We start from the raw sequence: 20,682 nt of genomic DNA, 5'->3' as shown, positions 1-20,682 counted from the left end.
TCATGGCTCTGTGCCCGTGTCCCTCTCCCAGATCTCTCGTGGTTCCTCCCTTTTCCATCAGCCCCATGATGCCCAGCCCAGCTGGGGTACCCCAGGGCAGTTGTGGGCACCAGGGGCTGGGTGCCACCTCCAGGGGCCATGGGACACTCCCGCAGCCTCTGCCTGACCGGCTGAGCTCAGGGTGCTGCCCAGGGAGCTGCTTCCCTCCCTCCTCCCCCCTGCAGAACACAGCGTGTCTGGGCTGTGGATTGCACTGCTGAGAGGCAAATGCAGAACAGCCACAACTCTGTGTGGAGTTCAGAGCAGTCCCAGAGAGGGAAATGGGGCTCAGACTGCCCATGAGTCCCACTCACATCATGCTTAGTTCTGGGGCATTTTGTGCCATCAATCCATCTTTTTTTTTTCTTTTTTCTTTTTTTTTTTTTCTTCTTTTTTTCTTTTTTTTTTTTTTTTTTTTTAATTTATTCCCAAAATACAGCCAGGAAGGCAAAAGCAGCCAGGCCTCCCTGTGGCTGGAGCTCCTGGGGTGCCTTGCACAGCTCTGGATTAGTTGGGCAGATAAATCCAGATGGATGGGTCAGATGGCACTGGGAACAACCTGCCCTGCTGGAATCCCAAACCCAGGGAAGGCACAGGCAGCACAGCCAGGGTCACCCCAGTGCCCTGCCTCGCTTTTCTGGCTCGTTTTGGGGTGCACAGGGCCTGGCACTGGGGTGGAGCTGCCAGGGGGCAAAGAACATTGTCCTGGAAAGAAATGGTGGAGGGAGGCGTGATGGGGAAATAAATCTGGCAATGCCATCCCTGCCAGAACCTTCCCTGCAGGGACACAGGGTGCAGGGACACATGGGTACAGGGTGTAGGGTGCAGGGTGAGGGGACACAGGGGTGTAGGGTGCAGGGTGTAGGGACACATGGGTACAGGGTGTAGGGTGAAGGGTGTTGGGTGTAGGGACACAGGGGTGTAGGGTGAAGGGTGCAGGGGGACACAGGGGTGCAGGGTGAAAGGTGCAGAGGGTAGGGTGAGGGTTACAGGGAGCAGGATGGGGTCCCTGGGTTCTGGATGGGATCACTGGGTGCAGGATGGGATCACAAGGAGCAGGATGGGGTCCCTGGGTGCAGGATGGGATTACTGGGTGCAGACTGGGAGTCCCTGAGTGCAGGATGGGGTCATTGGGTGCAGACTGGGAGTAATTTGGTGCAGACTGGGGGTCACTGGACGCAGGATGGGATCACAGGGAGCAGGATGGGATCACAGGGAGCAGGATGAGGTCCCTGGGTGCCAGATGGGGTCCCTGGTTGTAGGATGGAGTCGCAGGGAGCAGGATGGGGTCCCTGGGTGCCGCTCGGTGCCGCTGTCGCTCCGCGGGCTCGCAGCGCCATCGCGCGGCTGGAGCCGCCCCGCACGGGAACGGGAATGGGAACGGGAATGGGACTGGGAACGGGAATGGGAACGGGAATGGGACTAGGAACGGGAATGGGACTAGGAACGGGAATGGGACTGGGAACGGGAACCAGAATGAGATTGGGGCGCCCCAGGACGGGCTGCACGGTGGGCAGCGGGCAGTGCCCGGCCCCGCGGCTCCGAGGGCAGCTCCCACCTGCACCAGTGCCCGCACCTCCTGCCAGGGCCAGCCCCTGCTCTGTGCCCCAGCACTGTGAGTGCCCCGCACGGAGCTCGCCCCATCCCCTGTGCCCAGCCCCGGCATGGTCTGCACCCCGCCTTGTGCTCCCCCTTTGCTCACCACCACCACGGCTCTCGGGGTGTCACAGGCTGGCAGGGGGGTCCAGGGCTCCCAAAGCGATGCCAGCCCTGCCAGCTGTGCCCCCACCCTGCTGTCGGGTCAGTTTAAAACACCCCACTCCCTCCTCCTTCCAGTCACCCACCCACCAGGAAAGACTCCAAACAGCCAAACCCAAATAAACCGTGTTTATTCCAAATGAGACTTGACTAACGAGGCAAAGAGCTGGGGCCAGGCCTGTGGGACCCTGAGCTGTGCCCCACAGGGGACAGGGAGCTGTGACACTGAGCTGTGACACTGAGCTGTGCCCCACAGAGGACAGGAGCTGTGACACTGAGCTGTGCTCCACAGGGGACAGGGAGCTGTGACACTGAGCTGTGACCCCGAGAGGACAGGGAGCTGTGACACTGAGCTGTGCTCCACAGGGGACAGGGAACTGTGACACTGAGCTGTGCCCTGCAGAGAACAGGGAGCTGTGACACTGAGCTGTGCTCCACAGGGGACAGGGAGCTGTGACACTGAGCTGTGCTCCACAGGGGACAGGGAGTGGTGACACTGAGCTGTGCCCCACAGAGCTCAGGGAGCTGTGACACTGAGCTGTGCTCCACAGGGGACAGGGAGTGGTGACACTGAGCTGTGACCCAGAGAGGACAGGGAGCTGTGACACTGAGCTGTGACACTGAGCTGTGACAGGGAACTGTGACACTGAGCTGTGCTCCACAGGGGACAGGGAGTGGTGACACTGAGCTGTGACCCAGAGAGGACAGGGAGCTGTGACACTGAGCTGTGACACTGAGCTGTGACAGGGAGCTGTGACACTGAGCTGTGCTCCTGCTGGGACAGCCCCGGGCAGCTGGGGCCACCACCGAGGCTGGCACAGCAGGACCTCTGCCCCCAGCCACGAGTCCCCCTGGAGTTTCCCTCCAGGCTCTTTGGGGACACAACACCGGCCAGGGCCTGGGTCCTGGGACCCCGCCAGACCCCAGAGACCCCAAAAGGCACCAACAGGGACCCATCCCTGACGGGGCACCGGCAGCTGGGGAGAACCAAACCCTCCCAAGGCAAGGCAGTGGTGTCTGCTGGGCAGAGAGGGTCTGGAGGCACTGCCCAAGGCACTACACAAACTCGGAGATGATGAGAGCTTTAAAACCACCCTCAGGTATCTCTCAGCCCTTAATTTTCTCTGCTTGGCACTTCATCCTTTTCAAATTAAAACTAAAGAGCTGCAAGAAGGCACAACCCAGCACAGCAGCTCCAGCGTGCAGAGCGGAGGCTGAGGCAGAGCTGGGGCTGTCCCCAGCCTCGAGGGACAGAGCCACGATGGCAGCAGCACGGCCAGGGCCACCTCAGCTGAAGTCCCGGTCCGGCAGCAGCAGCGGAGCCACCAAGGTCCAGAGGTAGAGCAGGAGCCCGGCCCAGCTGGAGCAGATCTTCACCCACACGGCTGTCCAGGGGCTGCTCAGCGCCTGCAGCCTCTCGTCCGGCCTGAAACAGCCACAGGAGGGTGGCACCCACTGCTGTGACACCCTGACGGTGCCCCGGAGGGACGGGTCCCCCCAGGGAACACCGGGGTGCCCCGTGGCCACTGCCACCCCAGGGTGTGACCCCAACACTGGAGCCATCCCAGGGTGTGACCCCACGACTGCAGCCACCCCAAGTGACCCCACTTCTCTGGCCACCTCTGGGTGTGACCCCACTGCTTCAGCCACCCCGGGGTGTGACCCCAACACTGGAGCCATCCCAGGGTGTGACCCCAGTGTTGTGGCCACCCCAGGTGTGACCCCAATGCTGCAGCCAGCCCTGGATGTGACCCCAATGCTGCAGCCAGCCCTGGATGTGACCCCAACACTGGAGCCATCCCAGGGTGTGACCCCACTGCTTCAGCCACCCCGGGTGTGACCCCAATGCTGCAGCCAGCCCAGGTACAACCCCACCACTGCAGCCACCCCAAGTGACCCCACTGCTGTGGCCACCCCGGGTGTGACCCCAGCACTGCGGCCTCGGTCCCTGCTCCCCCTCCTCCCAAGGGATCCCGGGCTGCAGCAGAGGACGCTGGCAGGCCCAGGCACAACACAACCCTAATAATAATTAATGCCGCTAAGGGAGCACGTCCAGCAGCCTCACACACCTCAGCAGTGCCCAGCACACGGCACCCCGCGAGGAGGGGACCTGCAGGAACAGGGACAGCCCTGGGTGCCCACGGCAGCTCTCACCTGTACCAGTTGGTGAGGGTCATCATGATGTAGAGGGCGGCGAGGAGGAGGCAGAGGTGGAAGAAGCTGTAGTTGTAGGAGACGCCGTCCTGCTCGTTGTCGTAGGCGCGGTGCGCTCCGCCCTCCTCCGCCGCGCCCGGCCCGGCCCCGGCCCCGCTCTCCTCCGTCAGCATCAGCTTGTTCACCTGCGGGTGGTCCGAGCAGCGCAGGCTGCGGGCACAGCGGCAGCGGGGTCAGCACCACTGCCCCCATGGCGGGGCCGCTGTGCCCGGGGCAGTTTGGGGGGTGGAGGCTGTGGGGAAACCCTAAAAACTCTGCCTGTGGCCCTTAGCCAGCTCTGCAGCTCTCCTGGAGCCCCTTTGGGTATGGGCAGGGCAGTTTGGGGTAGGCAGGTTGTGGAGAACCCCAAAATCTCTGTCACCCTGGTCCAAAGCCTGTCGCAGACATCTTTTATGGAAAATCCTTTCCTTAGGAGTTTTCCTCCTGAGAAGCTGAGAGGCCTCAGGAACAAAATGTACCCAATGGTTATCTGCTGCTGTGGAATGCAACAGGTGCATCTGGGATTGGCTCATGTGGTTGTTTCTAATTAATGGCCAATCACAGCCCAGCTGGCTCAGACTCTCTGTCCAAGACACAAAGCTTTGTTATCATTCTTGGCTATTCTATCCTTAGCTGGCCTTCTGATGAAATCCTTTCTTCTATTCTTTTAGTATAGTTTTAGTATAATATATATCATAAAATAATAAATCAGCCTTCTGAAACATGGAGTCAGATCCTCGTCTCTTCCCTCATCCTGGGACCCCTGTGAACACCATCACAAAAGCCTCTCTCCAGCTCGCTCAGAGCTCCTTTGGGCACTGAAGGCTGACTGGAACCTCCAGATCAACAAAGAGAATGAAGGGCGAGGTTTTGCCCCTGGGTATAACAGCCCCAGGCTCTAGTGTGGAATGGGGGGCACTCCAGGAAAGGCCCTGGGGGTGCTGCTGGGCACTGGGGAACACGAGGCAGCAGCGAGTCCCTGCTACAGAGGGTGAGAGGTGTCCTGGGCTGGACAGGCAAAGCTCTGCCTGCAGGTTGAGGGGTGGCACCCAGTGATCTGCTCTGATAAGGCCACCCCATGGCAGGGGTTCTGTCCTTGGGGCCATCCCCAGGACAGGCAGAGCCCTTTGGGGCTCTGGAAAAACCCTAAAACTGTGACTGTGGTCAGGCCTGTGTCCCTGGGGACAGGGATGGCTGGACAAAGAGCCTTTGGTGACAAAACCCCCGGGCCAAGGTGTCACCTCCCCTCCAGAGACCCCTCCCATGGCTCTGGCTAGGGGCTGGGGCTGTTTGTGGGCCAGGGGGATGTGAGGGGCAGCAAGGACAAAAGCCATAAACCTGCAGCCCCTGCCAGCCTCCCCAGGGAGGCCGAGGGAGAAGCAAAGTGCAGCCCCTGCCAGGAAAGTTCCTCCTGTGGGGCCTCCAGAGGCGCTGCCCGAGCCCAGGGCACAAAGGCCGGGCTGCCTGTGGCCCTGCCAGCCCTGCCCAGCCCTTGGCCGTGTGTCCTGCAGGCTGTGGCCCTGCGGCTGCACGCGCCCAGGGGACAGGGCAGTCCCCAGGGACACACACCAAGTGCTCACCTGATGAAGAGGGTGCAGAGGATGAAGATCACCAGCCCCACGATGCTCGGGGCGTCCCACCAGGTTGTCAGGGGCTCGGTGGCCGTGGCTGAGCCAGTGCTGTTCCTCAGCAGCAGCGTGGGGTTACAGCGCTGGCCTGGGGGGACACAGAGGGACAGAGCCCACTGCAGTGAGTGCTCCTGCCCCAGCCATCCCTCCCCAAAGCCCAGGCGGGTCTGGCTTACTCGGCACGTTGGCCAGGGCGGCCCAGGTGATGTAGATGGTGTAGAGGGTGATGAGGGATGCCTGCAGCAGCCCCGAGTGTGGCTGAGCCTCCTGCAAACACAACAGTGGGTGCTGGGGGTGCTCCTGTACCCCGGGGTGACACAGCCCCAGCTGCTCCTGCACCCCAGGGTGACACAGCCCCAGCCCCATTGGTGCTCCTGTACCCCGGGTGACACAGTCCCAGCTGTGGGGTGCTCCTGTACCCTGGAGTGACTCAGCCCCAGCTGCTCCTGTATCCTGGGTGACACAGCCCCAGCCCCCTTGGTGCTCCTGTACCCCAGGGTGACACAGCCCTGAGTGCTCCTGTACCCTGGGTGACACAGTCCCAGCTGTGGCGTGCTCCTGTACCCTGGAGTGACACAGCCCTGGGTGCTCCTGTACCTCGAGGTGACACAGCCCCAGCCCCCTTGGTGCTCCTGTACCCTGGAGTGACACAGCCCTGGGTGCTCCTGTACCCCAGGGTGACCCAGTGCTCCCCACGGCCTCACCTGGATCTTGGGCAGGATGGACACGATCGAGACAATGAGGCAGAGGATGAGGTTGATGCTGATGAAGGCCTTGCCCTCTGTGCAGCCCTCGGGCTTGGTGTAGTAGACGTAGAGCAGCACAATGGCCGCGATGGAGGCGGCGTAGAAGATGAAGGTGACGGTGCAGAGGGCTGGGGGAGGACACCAAAGAGGCTGGAGCAGTGTCACAGACACCTTTTATGGAAAATCCTTTCCTCAGGATTTTTCCTCCTGAGAAGCTGAGAGGCCTCAGGAACAAAATGTACCCAATGGTTATCTGCTGCTGTGGAATGCAACAGGTACATCTGGGATTGGCTCATGTGGTTGTTTCTGATTAATGGCCAATCACAGTCAGCTGGCTGAGACAGAGAGTCCGAGCCACAAACCTTTGTTATCATTGTTTCTTTCTTTTTCTTTTCTTAGCCAGCCTTCTGATGAAATCTTTTCTCCTATTCTTTTAGTATAGTTTTAATATAATATATATCATAAAATAATAAATCAGCCTTCTGAAACATGGAGTCAGATCCTCATCTCTTCCCTCATCCAAGATCCCTGTGAACACGGTCACAGAGCAGAGCCCCCAGCCCAGCCCTGGGATGATCTGAGCCCCAGGGCACGGGTGCCCAGCAGACCCACCTGCGTACCAGCCCTTGGCACTGCCCTGCTCCGCGTTGTGCAGCCACCGCTGGCTCCAGGAGTGCGCCAGGTCGATGAGCAGCACCAGCTGGATGAGGATGAACAGGAAGGAGCCGACCACACCGAAGTAAAACCAGACTTGAGGGGAGGAGAAAACCATGGAAGAAGGTTTTGAATTAAGACCTTAGAATCGACAAGACTTTTTCAAACAATGAGTTGTAACTATTGTCAGGTGTAATTTATGCCCTTTCAACTGACTAGACTTTCACAGCATTAAATTGCTTGTGTTGTAATATAGCAATGCTTAGTGCAAGCAAGAAAAGGTTTTAAGCAGGTAAAAAGCAGAAATATTATAGTAAAGCTACGAAACGCAAGTAATAAATGACACAATTATGAAAGTTTCTTCTTAGGTGAACAGAGAGGGGGAATTGTGGGAATCCACAAAATTACAGGGTTTTGGGAAAGCTGCAAAAGGCAGCCTCAGAGACAGCAGAACTGTGATTAGAGCTAAGCAGCAGCCATGAGAGGTCAGCAGAAAATTATATAAACTGTAGAAAAGCAAGGACAAATAGAACAATGGTCTGTGTATTAATGCTTGTCTAGAATAACTCTCTAAGCTACAGAAAAGTTTATCTAGCAAGATATTAGCAATGTTGAAGCTTAATAATGGAGTTCTGTGCATTGTGTTTTAAGGCTCACAAGCAGGTATTGTATTCGAAATAAGCAAGCATTGCTTTAACCAAAGGTACCTGTGCTTATAGTGGTTGGATAGAACTACTGTCAATGTGCTTTTGCTTTGTATGATTGGTCAAAAAACTTATAAAGTGAGTTGTAACATTAAATTCTTGATCTGCTGCCTGAGATGTGAGCTGCTGGCATATTCCCATTGTCATAATCATGTAATGAGACTGATGCTGGAAAATAAAACAGCTCAAGGCACATTCACAGCAGCCCCGCCCCGTTTGTGATTTGTACACAGCCCCCAGACAGCGTCAGTGCCCAGGAGGGCACGGGCAGCTCCTCACCTGAGGTGAAGGCACCGTCGGGGATGTAGAAGGCGCCCACTGTGATCCCCACCAGCACCAGGAACTTGAAGAACCAGAAGCTGTGGGAAGAGAGAGGAGGCACAGTGTGCACATGGCAGGGACAGGGATGGGGGTCCTGCCTGTCCCCACCCCAGGCTGTTGGATAGAAGTGGAAATAGGATGGGGATGGAGAGGCTTGCTAGGGTTACGAGTATGAATGTGTTTAGGACTAGTGAGAGGTCCATTACTTTCACTTGGATTTGCACCAAGATGAGTGGCTCCTAAAACCATTGGATTCCTATTATCCTTTGAAAGTAAGGAGACTGAGGTTTTATACTTGTTCCAGATTGCAATGCAGGATGTTTTCTATTACCATCTGTATGGCAGATTATCTTTTGTCAAGTGGGCAGATTGCCTTATCTCTCTGAGTGACCACAATCACTCCTCCCTCCAGGGACACACCTGCTGATAACAGCTATGGAATGTCCCTGCATGGCTGATAAGAACTACAGCATCCCATTGGCAGATGGGAGCCCAGGGGGAGGAGCCAAGCATTCCTACCCGGATAGAATCTGGAGATTCTGGAACACCAGCACGGCTTCTGCACTGGATTGCCCAGAGGAATAGCAGCTGCCTCTTGCCCTGGATCTGCAGAGGCAGAGACTGCACCTTTCTCCAGGATCCCTGCTCCAGCAGAACCAGCCCTGGCACTGCAGGAGGGCTGAGCCACAATTCCAATGGTTCTGCTGCCACCAGCCTGACCCACAGGGTGTCAGGCTGGGTTCTGACTCTGGCACTGTTGCTTTAGTTCACTGCATTCTTTATTTTATCCTTTTTTTTCCTTCCCTATTAAAGAACTGTTATTTCCTGCTCCCATATTTTTGCCTGAGAACCCCTTAATTTAAAATTTATAGCAATTCAGAGGGGTGGGGAGGGTTTGCATTCTCCATTTCAGGGGAGGCTCCTGCCTTCCTCAGCAGACTCCTGTCTCTCCAAACCAAGACAATACTCAGATACAAGCGCTATCCTTTGGTGTCCTCCCGCACTCACCCGTTCTGCAGGGCGGCCCGCGGGTCCTTGCTGCTGCGCACGCACACCATGAGCACGGCAAAGAGGCAGAAGAAGGCGGCCATGGCGAAGCCCATGCGATACACGGCCTTGTGGCCCAGGAAGCTGCTGCAGTCCACCTTGGTCTGCACCCCCAGCACCGAGCCACTGCCTTCACAGAAACCAGGGAGCTGAAACAGGGATGGGAGCGTGAGCATCACCTCAGCACGTCCTGTGGGAAGTGGTGTTGTGGGAAGGTCTGGATTGGAGATCTACTGGTTGGATTAAAGATCAGCTTCTCCACTGTGAAGCGGCCTCAGCTGTGGCTGCCCCTGGACCTCTGGAAGTGTCCCAGGCCAGGTTGGACAGTGTAGCCACATTTCTCCTCACAGAGAAAAGCAAAGCACAATTCTTCCCAAAGATATTTCTGGGTTTCACATTCTCTGAACCTCAGAGAAAGGAAAAGCAATTCTTATCTCACTGACTGCTCCTGTGTTGTTCACAAGTGGAATGCATTGTGGAAGATTATTTACCTGAAGGGAATTGGTGATTGGATTCTGCTGTGAGTGCTGTGATTCACTGACCCCCCACTGGATCCAGGTGTGTGTGTGGGGACTGTCAGCTGACAGTCATGACATTTTGGGCAGTTGTGTGCAGAGTTGAGTGCTTGGCAGATTCAGTTTAGATGTAATGTAATATAGATGTAATATAGTATAGAATAATATAGTAAAATAATTAATTAGCCTTCTGATAAGATGGAGTCCTCCTCATCATTTCTCCCTTCGTCAGGGGCAAAAATATCTATGCTAGGACAGGGCTTGGAGCAGCCTGGGACAGTGGAAGGTGTCCCTGCCCATGGCAGGGGGTGGAAGGGCTTTGAGTTCCTTTCAACCCAAACCATTCTGTGATTCCACACCCACCACGAGCCCTGGTGCCACCAAGGATGGGCCAGACCATGACTGCTCCAATGCCGCTTGCCTGAGGTGACACAGATAAAGCCACCCAGCCGGTCAGTGGAAAGCTGGCATGAACCAGCTCGTCCCTGCAGCCCAACTCAGCTGGCAGAGCTCTGCTCCTCCACCTGAAGTCCCTCCTCCATAACGTGCATCAGTGGAACCCCAAGTCATCAGCTGAACCCCCCCCAAAAAAAAGTTGAACCCCAACGTGCATCCCCCAAGTCACCAGATGAACCCCAAAAACGGGATGTAGGAAACTTTCCTGGGAGACATCTGGGAAAACTAAAAATTGCATTAAATGATCCCACTGCGTTTTCCTCTCCATGGAAAACAAGGGCTGATAATGCCTGCTCCCAGTGAGATGCTCAGAAAAAAGAGGAACAAAAGCACATCATGACCCAAAAATTCACCTTTTTGACTCAGCCCCAAGTCCCCACCACAAGCTAGGTCGTTTCTTCCCAGCGACCTCCAGGAGTTCTTTACCTTGTGCAACTCCTTCTCCACGCCCGGGATTATCATGATGATGGACACGAGGGTGCCGAGGAAGAGGAAGAAGGTGAAGAGGAGGCGGGAGATGGTGGAGTTCTTGGCCGAGGGGCAGCAGCCACAGAGCAGGCAGGGGGCAGAGCCACAGAGACACGACACCTGCAAGGAGAGCAGTGATGAGGGGAGAAACTTGCCCCAAAATACGTGCCCAGTTTGATCCTTAAGGAGATCAGCCTAGGAATCCACACTGCTGCCTGGAGCTACTCACACCACAACCCACAGCGCACAGGACCTCATGGAAATGGCACCAAATTCCCCAAAATGTTGCTGAAAATCAAAAGAGCTGCAGGAACAGCCAATGGAAAATGACATCCAGAGTCTGGAGATACCCCCATGTTTTTTGCTCCATGCAAGGACATGGTCAAAGCAAGCCCTGCCCTGCAGGAGCCTCCTTTTTGTATAAAAATGAGGTTTCCAAGACAATTTCAGGCTGCCCTTTCAGTCAAATCCAGGATGGGTGATATTGGTATCAGCACCATGGGGGAAGCAACTCATCCTGCCATCCTTCCCGTCTGCAAAGGCCACTTGACAGGTGGGGAAACTGAGGCACAGCATCCCCAAGAGTCCCCTGGCACCCCAAATCCAGCACAGGCAGTGCTGCCAGGTGCACCCCATTCCAGAGACTCCCATTGCTGTCCCGGAGCAGGGAAATCCTGGCTGAGGAAACCCAAACTCACTGATACCAAAACATTGGTGGGAGTTTGCTGTGCAGGGACAGTGCAGGATAAACCTTGGAACAGCTCCTCCTCTCCTGGACTTCAGCAGAGCAGGCAGGGGAAGGGCTCTGCTCTCTCCTCTGTTGAGGGATGTGCACGAGTTGTGTGTTTATTATGGCCACGTGCTTCCAAATCAGGGCCTGCGCTTGGTGTTAATTAAAGATGGCTCGGTATTGACTCGAATCTACATTTCTCATTGTTGGAATCAGCATAAAAAAAGGACATGGCAAAAAACAAAACCTGATGTGGAGCTGCTGTGTGTGGCTCCCTCAGCACAAGTGACCACTTTGATGCCCCCAAATCACCAAAGGTGGCTTTCAATATTTTTTAAGCATAAGGACACCATTATTTGTGAAAAATCCACTCCTTCTTGACTTGTTCCTCTTATCTCATGCCAGCCCCACATCCCTGCCCCATGAACATCTGTGTTGAGTTGATGGTACCCACAGGAGCTGGGGTGGGTGTGAGACCCGAGGTATCCCATGGGAACTCTCACCCTGCCCCTCCAGGAGCTGCTCAGAGGCATCACATCATGTTTTCAACTTGGAAGCATGGGAAAATGGCTTTCAATTAGAGACTGCTTCACTTCAGCCTCATTAAATGCACCACGTGCACCAGAGTGCATTAAAATGCACCAGCGTTACTGTATTTCCCTTCAAATTAAAAAAGAAATGCAGAGCAACAACAAAAATCCCTTTAAATGCAGAATTACTGCATCATCTGATGCAGCAAAGCCCCTGAGTGCTCCATCCACACCCCCAGCTCCTCCTCATTCAGTGCTAACTGAAACAAAAAGCACCAGTCCCAGAATCAGCAGATCCTGACAGGAAAATCAGGAGGTTTGGTGCTGCTTAGGAAGGTGTGGATTTGGGGGTTCAGACCATCCCATCCCACCCCTGCCATGGCAGGGCCACCTCCCACTGTGCCAGGTGCTGCCAGCCCCAATGCCCAGCCTGGCCTTGGGCACTGCCAGGGCTCCAGGGGCAGCCACAGCTGCTCTGGGCACCCTGGCAGAGCCCAAACCTCTCCAACCAGGCCTTGCCAGGCTACAAACCCCCTGTGGCAAATGGCACTGGGGGCACCTGGAACCATCCAGGAAATCATTCTTTCCTTTCCTTTCTCCATTTGCTGCAATGGTTTTTGCTGCTGGTTTCCATCCTGGATTGAGGAATGGGAATGCCAGAGTGGTTTGGGTGGGAAGGGATCTTCAATGCCAGCTCATTGCAGCCCAGGGCCACCTCCCACTGTGCCAGGTGCTGCCAGCCCCAATGTCCAGCCTGGCCTTGGGCACTGCCAGGGCTCCAGGGGCAGCCACAGCTGCTCTGGCAATTCCAGCCCAGCCCCTGCCCACCCTGCCAGGGAACAATTCCCAATTCCCAAGATCCCATCCAGCCCTGCCCTCTGCCACTGGCAGCCATTCCCTGCCTCCTGTCCCTCCATCCTTGGCCCCAGTCCCTCTGCAGCTCTCCTGGAGCCCCTGCAGGCCCTGCAAGGGCTCTGAGCTCTCCCTGGAGCCTTCTCTTCTCCAGGGGAGCACCCCCAGCTCTCCCAGCCTGGCTCCAGAGGGGCTCCAGCCCTGCAGCAGCTCCGTGGGCTCCTCTGGATTCTCTCCAACAATCACAAGGGTTTTGGGAGCCTGCAGCATCCCTGGATGTTTGTTTTGCAGGATGACTCTCACATAGCCAAACTCCCTGGTTGTGTTTCAGGTTTCACAGGTCTTGCAGCCGCTGAGGTAACAGGATACAGCATCTCCATCCCACTGCTCTGCTCTGTCACACGGGAATCCTGTGGATTCCTTTCAGGATCATTCCCTCAAAGCTCCTTTGCAGTGAAGCTGAGGAACCCTTTGTGCCCCACACTGACCCCTCCAGCTGCCCAGGCACTCTTGATTCCAGTCTTTTTCTTTTAAAAACAATGGTTAGCAGCAAGGAACACACTCCCAGCAGTGCTGGGCACTCCGATTCTCCTTCCAAAGATTTTTAAAGCTGCCCCAAAATGTGAACACGGTGAAGAGACAAAGAGCAGGATGGAAAAAGCCAGCGAGGGAAGTGGCTGCAGCAGCAGGAGAGCGGGGGTTAATGAGGAAGTGTTGGTTTTCAGCTGCTGGTGGATGATTAAACTCTCCGGTTTCACCGGCGACTTCCTCCTTGAGTGCAGCTCACCTCAGTGGGGCTGGCATGTCAGGGCTGCTATCACCCCTCCTGCCCAGGGCAGGACAGCATGGAGAGAGCATGGGGACAAGGGACACATGAGCCCCAAATACACCCAGACAGCAACAGCACCCCAAAAACCGTGCCCCAAATACACCCAGACAGCAACAGCACCCCAAAAACTGCGCCCCAAATACACCCACACAGCAACAGCACCACAAAAACTGCGCCCCAAATACACCCATACAGCAACAGCACCACAAAAACTGCACCCCAAATACACCCATACAGAAACAGCACCCCAAAAACTGCGCCCCAAGTACACCCACACAGCAACAGCACCACAAATACACCCATACAGAAACAGCACCCAAATACACCCATACAGAAACAGCACCCCAAAAACCGCACCCCAAATACTCCCATACAGAAACAGCACCACAAATACACCCAGACAGCAACAGCACCCAAATACACCCATACAGAAACAGCACCACAAATACACCCAGACAGCAACAGCACCACAAATACACCCATACAGAAACAGCACCACAAATACATCCATACAGCAACAGCACCCCAAATGCACCCACACGGCAACAGCACCCCAAATACACCCATACAGAGACAGCACCACAAATACACCCAGACAGCAACAGCACCCCAAAAACTGTGCCCCAAATACACCCACACAGCAACAGCACCTCAAAACCAGCACCCTAAATACACCCATACAGCAACAGCACCCACAAACAGCATCCCAAATGCACCCATACAGCAACAGCACCCCAAATACACCCATATAGCAACAGCACCCAGCAACAGCACCCCAAAAACAGCACCCCAACAATTTCACCCCAACAGCACCCAAACTCTACCAGCCCAACTACAGCAACACCAGCCCAACACAACTGATCAAACTACACCAATCCAACACCACCATCCCAAAAATATCATCCAGCAACATCACCCCAAACCCACCAGCCCAACACCACCACCTCAACACCAATCCAAACCCACCCACCTAACACCACACTAATAACACCAACCTACACCACCAGCACAATTACATCATCCCAACTCCACCACCACAACAGCCCAACCACACCAACATCAGATCAACTACAGCAACCCAACTACACCTGCCCAACACCGCCCCAACCACAGCCCAACTACACCAACACCAGCCCAACACAACTGACCAAACAACAACCAACAACAGCAACCCAAAAACAGCCACCCAACATCAGCCCAACAACGCTGACCCACACTACCAGCCACACTACACCACCCCAATGACATCCTCCCAACAACAGCCCAACTACACCAGCCCAACATCAGCCCAACAACTCCAGCCCAACACCAACCCCACTACACCACCCCAGCAATACCAACTCAAACATACCCACCCAACATCGCCCCAAACCACCCAACCACACCACCAACCCAACTACACCACCCCAACAACAGCCCAACACATCCCACAAACTCCACCAGCCCAACATCAACCCAAAAACACCCACCCAACCCCACCACCCCAACAACAGCAGCCCAACTACACCAACCAACCTACACCAGCCCAGCATCACCCCAACAACTGCAACTCAAAAACACCCACCCAACATCACCCCAACGATGCTGACCCACACCACCAACCACACTACACCACCCCAGTTACATCATTGCAACAACAGCCCAACTCCAACCCAACACCAACCCAGCTACACCACCCCAGCAATAGCAACTCAAACATACCCACCCAACATCACCCCAAACCACCCAGCCACACCACCAACCCAACTACACCACCCCAACAACAGCCCAACTACACCAACACCAGCCCAACACAACCAAACTCCACCAACCCAACATCAACCTAAAAACACCCAGCCAACATCAGCCCAACTCTATCACCCCACACTCTCACCCCAACACCACCAACCCAAGAACACCAGCCCCACTATGTCACCCCAGTACCAACTCAAAAACACCCACCCAACAACACCCCTACACCACCAAGCCAACTACACCACCCCAGTTACATCACCCCCATCAACAGCAGCCCAACCACACCAACCAAACTACACCAGCCCAACAACATCACCCCAAAAACATCACCCCAAAAACATCCACCCAACATCACCCCAACAGCACTGACCCACAGCACCACCCCAACAACACCAACCCAACTACACCATCCCAATTACACCACCCCAATAACATCACTCCAGTTACACCACACCAACTATACCACCCCACTACAACCCAACTTCTACCCCACCCCAACTACACCATCCCAATAAAATCACCCCAACTACACCATCCCAGTTACACCACCCCTGCATCACCCCAGTTACACCACCCCAATAACATCACCCCAACTATACCACCCACTACAACCCAACTACACCATCCCAGTTACACCATCCCCACCACAACCCAACTATACCACCCCAGGTACACCATCCCATCTACACCACCCCACCACCACACCTCCAGCTGCCTTCACCCCAGCAGTCCCAGGTACACCCAGAGTGAGTCAACCCAAAGCGATGCTGAGCAGCCGGTGTTTGTCTGCTGCCAAACTAACGAGCAGCAGGTTAATCAGCACCATCCCACCCCATCCCCAGGGTAATCAGCACCATCCCACCCCATCCCCAGGTTAATCGGCACCATCCCACCCCATCCCCACAGCCTGGGGAGCTGGTGGCCTTCCTGCCTGGCAGGTGGCCTTGGATTGGTGCCACCAGGTTGAGTGTCCCCAGGGGGTGTCTAAGGACTGGCCAAGCCTCCAGGCTTTGCTCTGGCTGGGGCAGCCTTCAGCTGGTAACCCCAAGCCTGTCACCCAGAAAAGCAGCTCAGAATGACCACACTGCTCATGGCAGCCATGGGCAAAGCCTGGAGGACCACAGGAGGCAGGGACAGAGAAGTTCTCCTTTTGTGATTCAAGGTTTCACTCAGGAGCAGCTTGTATGGGAAAGCACTGAAGGAAGGCTTGGCAATCTCGTGGTGCTGTGACTCAAGGGATGCAGGCAGAGCAGAAGGAGTTAGTCAGGATGTTCTTGTTAAAAATAACAAAAAAAAAAAAAAAGGACTAAGGGGGTTGTTCAGTTTGGTTTGGGTTTTTTTCAGTGTTTTGGCTCTTCAGACCGGTGCTAGAACAACCCCACCAACCAGGCCCACTGGAAGGAACAACAAAATTAAGCAAAAGCTTCTTAAAAGTAATTATTTTTAATAATTACACAGACTAGGGGGAATGTTTCATTCAGTTTGGGGTTTTTTTCAGTGTTGTTCTTCAGCTCAGACCTGTACAAAACCAGCCCCTGCATCAACGACTTCCACAGGAAGGAAAAGGAAAATTAAACCTATACAATGACTCTACTGTTACCACAGTCTGAGCCACAACAGTTTTTTGGGGGAAATAATCCAGAATTCATATAGAAACCTCCACAGGCCTGCACTGGGGTAACTCGCTGCTTCCCCAATTCTCCATAAGGAGAAGTACAGGAATGTGTTACAGAGGGGGGGCCTTGCAGACCACCCCACCCCTCATTTCCAAACATCCTGTTCGTTAAACCTCCAGCACTCCGGGGGAAAGTTACAAAACAGGTCCCATTCCCAGGTTTCCAGGCCAGCAGCTCCCAGGCTGTTCCACAGCCCTGCCCTGGCTCTGTGCCCACAGGTGAGGCAGTGCCAGGGCAGGAAGTGCTGCTGTGGGCAGGTGCCTGCGTCACCCCAAGCACAGACTGACATCACAGGGCACAGCACCCTGAACACTCACCTGAGCCTGCCTTGGGCCATGGCACCCCAAATCACCTGCCCTGAGCCTGCCCTGGGCCATGGCACCCCAAATCACACACTGTGCTCCTGCCCTGGGCCATGGCACCCCAAATCACCTGCCCTGAGCCTGCCCTGGGCCATGGCACCCCAAATCACACTCACCTGTGCCTGTCCTGGGCCATGGCACCCCAAATCACACACTGTGCTCCTGCCCTGGGCCATGGCACCCCAAATCACACTCACCTGTGCCTGTCCTGGGCCATGGCACCCCAAATCACACACTGTGATCCTGTCCTGGGCCATGGCACCCCAAATCACACACTGTGCTCCTGCCCTGGGCCATGGCACCCCAAATCACCTGCCCTGAGCCTGCCCTGGGCCATGGCACCCCAAATCACACACTGTGCTCCTGCCCTGGGCCATGGCACCCCAAATCACACTCACCTGTGCCTGCCCTGGGCCATGGCACCCCAAATCACACACTGTGCTCCTGCCCTGGGCCATGGCACCCCAAATCACACTCACCTGTGCCTGTCCTGGGCCATGGCACCCCAAATCACACACTGTGATCCTGCCCTGGGCCATGGCACCCCAAATCACACACCCTGGGCCATGCCACCCCAAATCAGTTGCCCTGCACCTGCCCTGGGCCATGGCACCCCAAACACAGCCCCCTGCACCCCTGTCCCAGCTCCTTCTCTTCCTCCATCCCCACTTTGGGGCTCAGTAGAGGAGCCAGGCAGGACCCCCAGCCTCTCATTGCAGGGTGGGGCCAGGACACCCCCACTCCTCCAGGGCCAGCAGGACATGGCTGCTGTGGCTTCCCACCTCCCCCAGGTGCCCTGGGGTGCACCACCCACCTCATTCCCTCCCCATTCCCCTCACCGTGGGCCCCAGAGCTTTCTGGAGTGAGCTCTCTGTGTCTCCCATGGATACCCCGGCTGCAGTAGGACCCCCTGCCCTGAGAATCCCCCACACCTCCCCAGGCACCGAGGGATGCACCCCCTGAACCCCCCCACATCCAGGGGTGTAACCCCGGGTGTGCCCCACATCCACCTGGTACACAGGGCAGCATCCCCCGAGGGTCCCCTGCATCCCCCCGGTTACACAGGGCAGGGAGCATCCCCCGGGGGTCCCCCCATACCCAGGGGTGGCTCCTGCCGGGGATCCCCCAAATCCCCTGCGTACACAGGGGTGCATCCCCCATGGGTACCCTGCATCACCCTCCCGGCATCCCTGGGACCCCTCCGCGCCCGGGTGTGGCGGGGCACATCCCCGGGGTGTCCCTCAGCCCCCGGGGTGTCCCTGGACGCTCCTCGCCCGCCCTGGGCCGCGCCCGCCGCTGCGGCACCGCCAGCGCTCCCCCCGCTCCGGGCGGGCACTCACGCAGCTGAGCAGGGAGCAGACCCCGAGACAGGCCCCCATGGTGGTGCTGCCGCCGCTCCCGGTCCCGCTCCCGGTCCCCTCCGCTGCCGCCGCCGCTCTGGCTCCGCCCGGACCGGGAGCTCGGGGCGGCCGCGCCCGCTGCGCCTCCCCCGGGGCGGCCCCTACGGCAGCGGAGGGAGAGCGGGGGGGTTCGGGCCCTCTCCCGCCCGCAGGGGAGCCCCTCCATGGCTGCTGCATCCTCACCCCACCCTCCGCTCCACAGCCCTCTCTCGCCCTTTCATCGTCCTTCATCGCCCCTCTGTCCCCGGGTACCGCCGAGGGGACCCCACCCGCACCATGGGGACATGGCCAGGGCTGGGGGGATGGCCAGGAGACCTGTCTGGGCTGAAAACAGCCCGCGGGAAGGGGTCATGGAATTCCAGAAGGGTTTGGGTAGGAAGGGACCTGAAATCCCCTCCAGTGCCACCCCTGCCGTGGGGGACAGACTGTGCCAGGTGCTGCCAGCCCCAATGCCCAGCCTGGCCTTGGGCACTGCCAGGGCTCCAGGGGCAGCCACAGCTGCTCTGGCAATTCCAGCCCAGCCCCTGCCCACCCTGCCAGGGAACAATTCCCAATTGCCAAGATCCCATCCAGCCCTGCCCTCTGCCACTGGCAGCCATTCCCTGCCTCCTGTCCCTCCATCCTTGGCCCCAGTCCCTCTGCAGCTCTCCTGGAGCCCCTTCAGGCACTGGGAGGCTGACTGGAGCCTCAGGAAGTTCAACAAGGTGAAAGGACAAAGTAACAAAGTTTTGGCCCTGGGGAGAACAATCCCAGACTCCAATATGTGGTGGTGGGCACTCAGCTGGAAAAGAGCTCCAGGAAAGGCCCTGGGGGCAGCACAGGGCAGCAGCGAGTCCCTGCTGCCGAAGGTCAGAAGTGTCCTGGGCTGGTCAGGCCGAGGGAGGGGATCCTGTGGGCAGCACTGGTGAGGCCACCCCAGAGTGCTGTGTCCAGTTCTGGGCTCTCCAGAACAAGAGAGATGTGGGTGAGCAGGAGAGACTCCAGCAAAGGGCCATGAAGGTAATTAAGGGTCAGGAGTATCCCATGGAAAGGGTCTGGAGTATCTCATGTGTGAGGAAATGCTGGGAAGCTGGGGCTGATGGGCCTGGAGAGGGGTTTGGGGGATCTCACCAATGTATAGAAACACCCACTGCTCTACCCAGCCACTGGAGGAGTTTGTCAGGTTGGCTGAGCTTGGCTTCCCCTGGTCTGTCATCCTTAATGCCTGGAAATGCTTCCCAGGATTAGCTCCACCACCTTCCTAGGGACTGAGGAGAGGTTGATGTATCCACAGCTCCCTGGCTCCTCCCTGCCCTTCTGGAAGCGACATTTGGTTTCCTGCAGCCTTCCAGACTCTTCTCTCCATCCCCAGGAGCAGTGAAAGGTGGTTGAGAGCAGCTCACGATGCCACCAGTCCCACCCTCACCCCTCAGGGTGTCCCAGCAGGACTGAAATGGTTTCAGTTTGCTGCAGCATGCCCTGGTCTGAACCCTCTCCCATGGAGGATCTGTCTGCCCTGGTGCAGCCTTTCCAGTGGGATCTCTGGATTCTCTGGAACCTGAGGATGAGGCTGGCAAGGGGCAAAGGCTGTATTCCTTTTCTCTGCCTCAGCCATTCCCCACTATGGGATCCACAGAGAATGCCCTGATGAAGGCAGGAGTGATGAATCGGACTCCATCTTCTCAGAAGGCTAATTTATTACTTTATAATACTATAATTTATAATTTTAATTTATGTTATTTAGTATTTAATTTCTATTATTTAATATTTATATTATACTATTTAAGTTAATTTATATTTTAATTTATAATTTATTATTTATATTTATTATTTTATAATACTATATTATATTAAAGAATACTAAACTATACTAAAGAATACAGAAAGGATACTTACAGAATGCTAAAAAGATAACAATGAAAACTCGTGACTCTCTCCAGAGTCCTGACACAGCTTGGCCCTGATTGGCCAAAGAGTGAAAACAACTCCCAGCAGAATCCAATGGAACAATCACCTGTGGGTAAACAATCTCCAAACACATTCCACATGAGCACAGCACAG

General features: G+C 56.0%; 1 protein-coding gene across 1 annotated transcript; it reads right to left on the bottom strand.

The window, feature by feature from the left end:
- Positions 1 to 1,912: 1,912 nt before the first annotated feature.
- SERINC2 (serine incorporator 2) lies at positions 1,913 to 18,673 on the bottom strand. Its single transcript, XM_036397241.2, has 10 exons — positions 18,583 to 18,673; positions 10,488 to 10,649; positions 9,052 to 9,239; positions 8,002 to 8,081; positions 6,977 to 7,114; positions 6,323 to 6,492; positions 5,795 to 5,885; positions 5,571 to 5,706; positions 3,952 to 4,161; positions 1,913 to 3,223 (listed from the first exon to the last, which is right to left on the bottom strand). Exons 1-10 carry the CDS (start codon positions 18,619 to 18,621, stop codon positions 3,085 to 3,087), a joined length of 1,353 nt encoding a protein of 450 aa, XP_036253134.1. The 5' UTR covers positions 18,622 to 18,673; the 3' UTR covers positions 1,913 to 3,084.
- Positions 18,674 to 20,682: the final 2,009 nt, after the last annotated feature.

Source organism: Molothrus ater, chromosome 24 (genome assembly GCF_012460135.2).
Source record: "Molothrus ater isolate BHLD 08-10-18 breed brown headed cowbird chromosome 24, BPBGC_Mater_1.1, whole genome shotgun sequence".
NCBI lineage: Eukaryota > Metazoa > Chordata > Aves > Passeriformes > Icteridae > Molothrus > Molothrus ater.
The sequence above is the reverse complement of the archived record's forward strand: the minus strand, read 5'-3'. Positions and strand labels throughout refer to the sequence as shown.

Bases quoted from the DNA above. Each gene is read 5' to 3' on its own strand.
- SERINC2 (XM_036397241.2), bottom strand. From the start codon at position 18,621: ATGGGGGCCTGTCTCGGGGTCTGCTCCCTGCTCAGCTGC. The intron at 8,082-9,051 runs GTGAGTGCGGGA...CTCTTCCCACAG, and splicing joins CGGGCCGCCCTGCAGAACGG to CTTCTGGTTCTTCAAGTTCC. The intron at 5,886-6,322 runs GTGAGGCCGTGG...TTGTGTTTGCAG, and splicing joins CCATCCTGCCCAAGATCCAG to GAGGCTCAGCCACACTCGGG.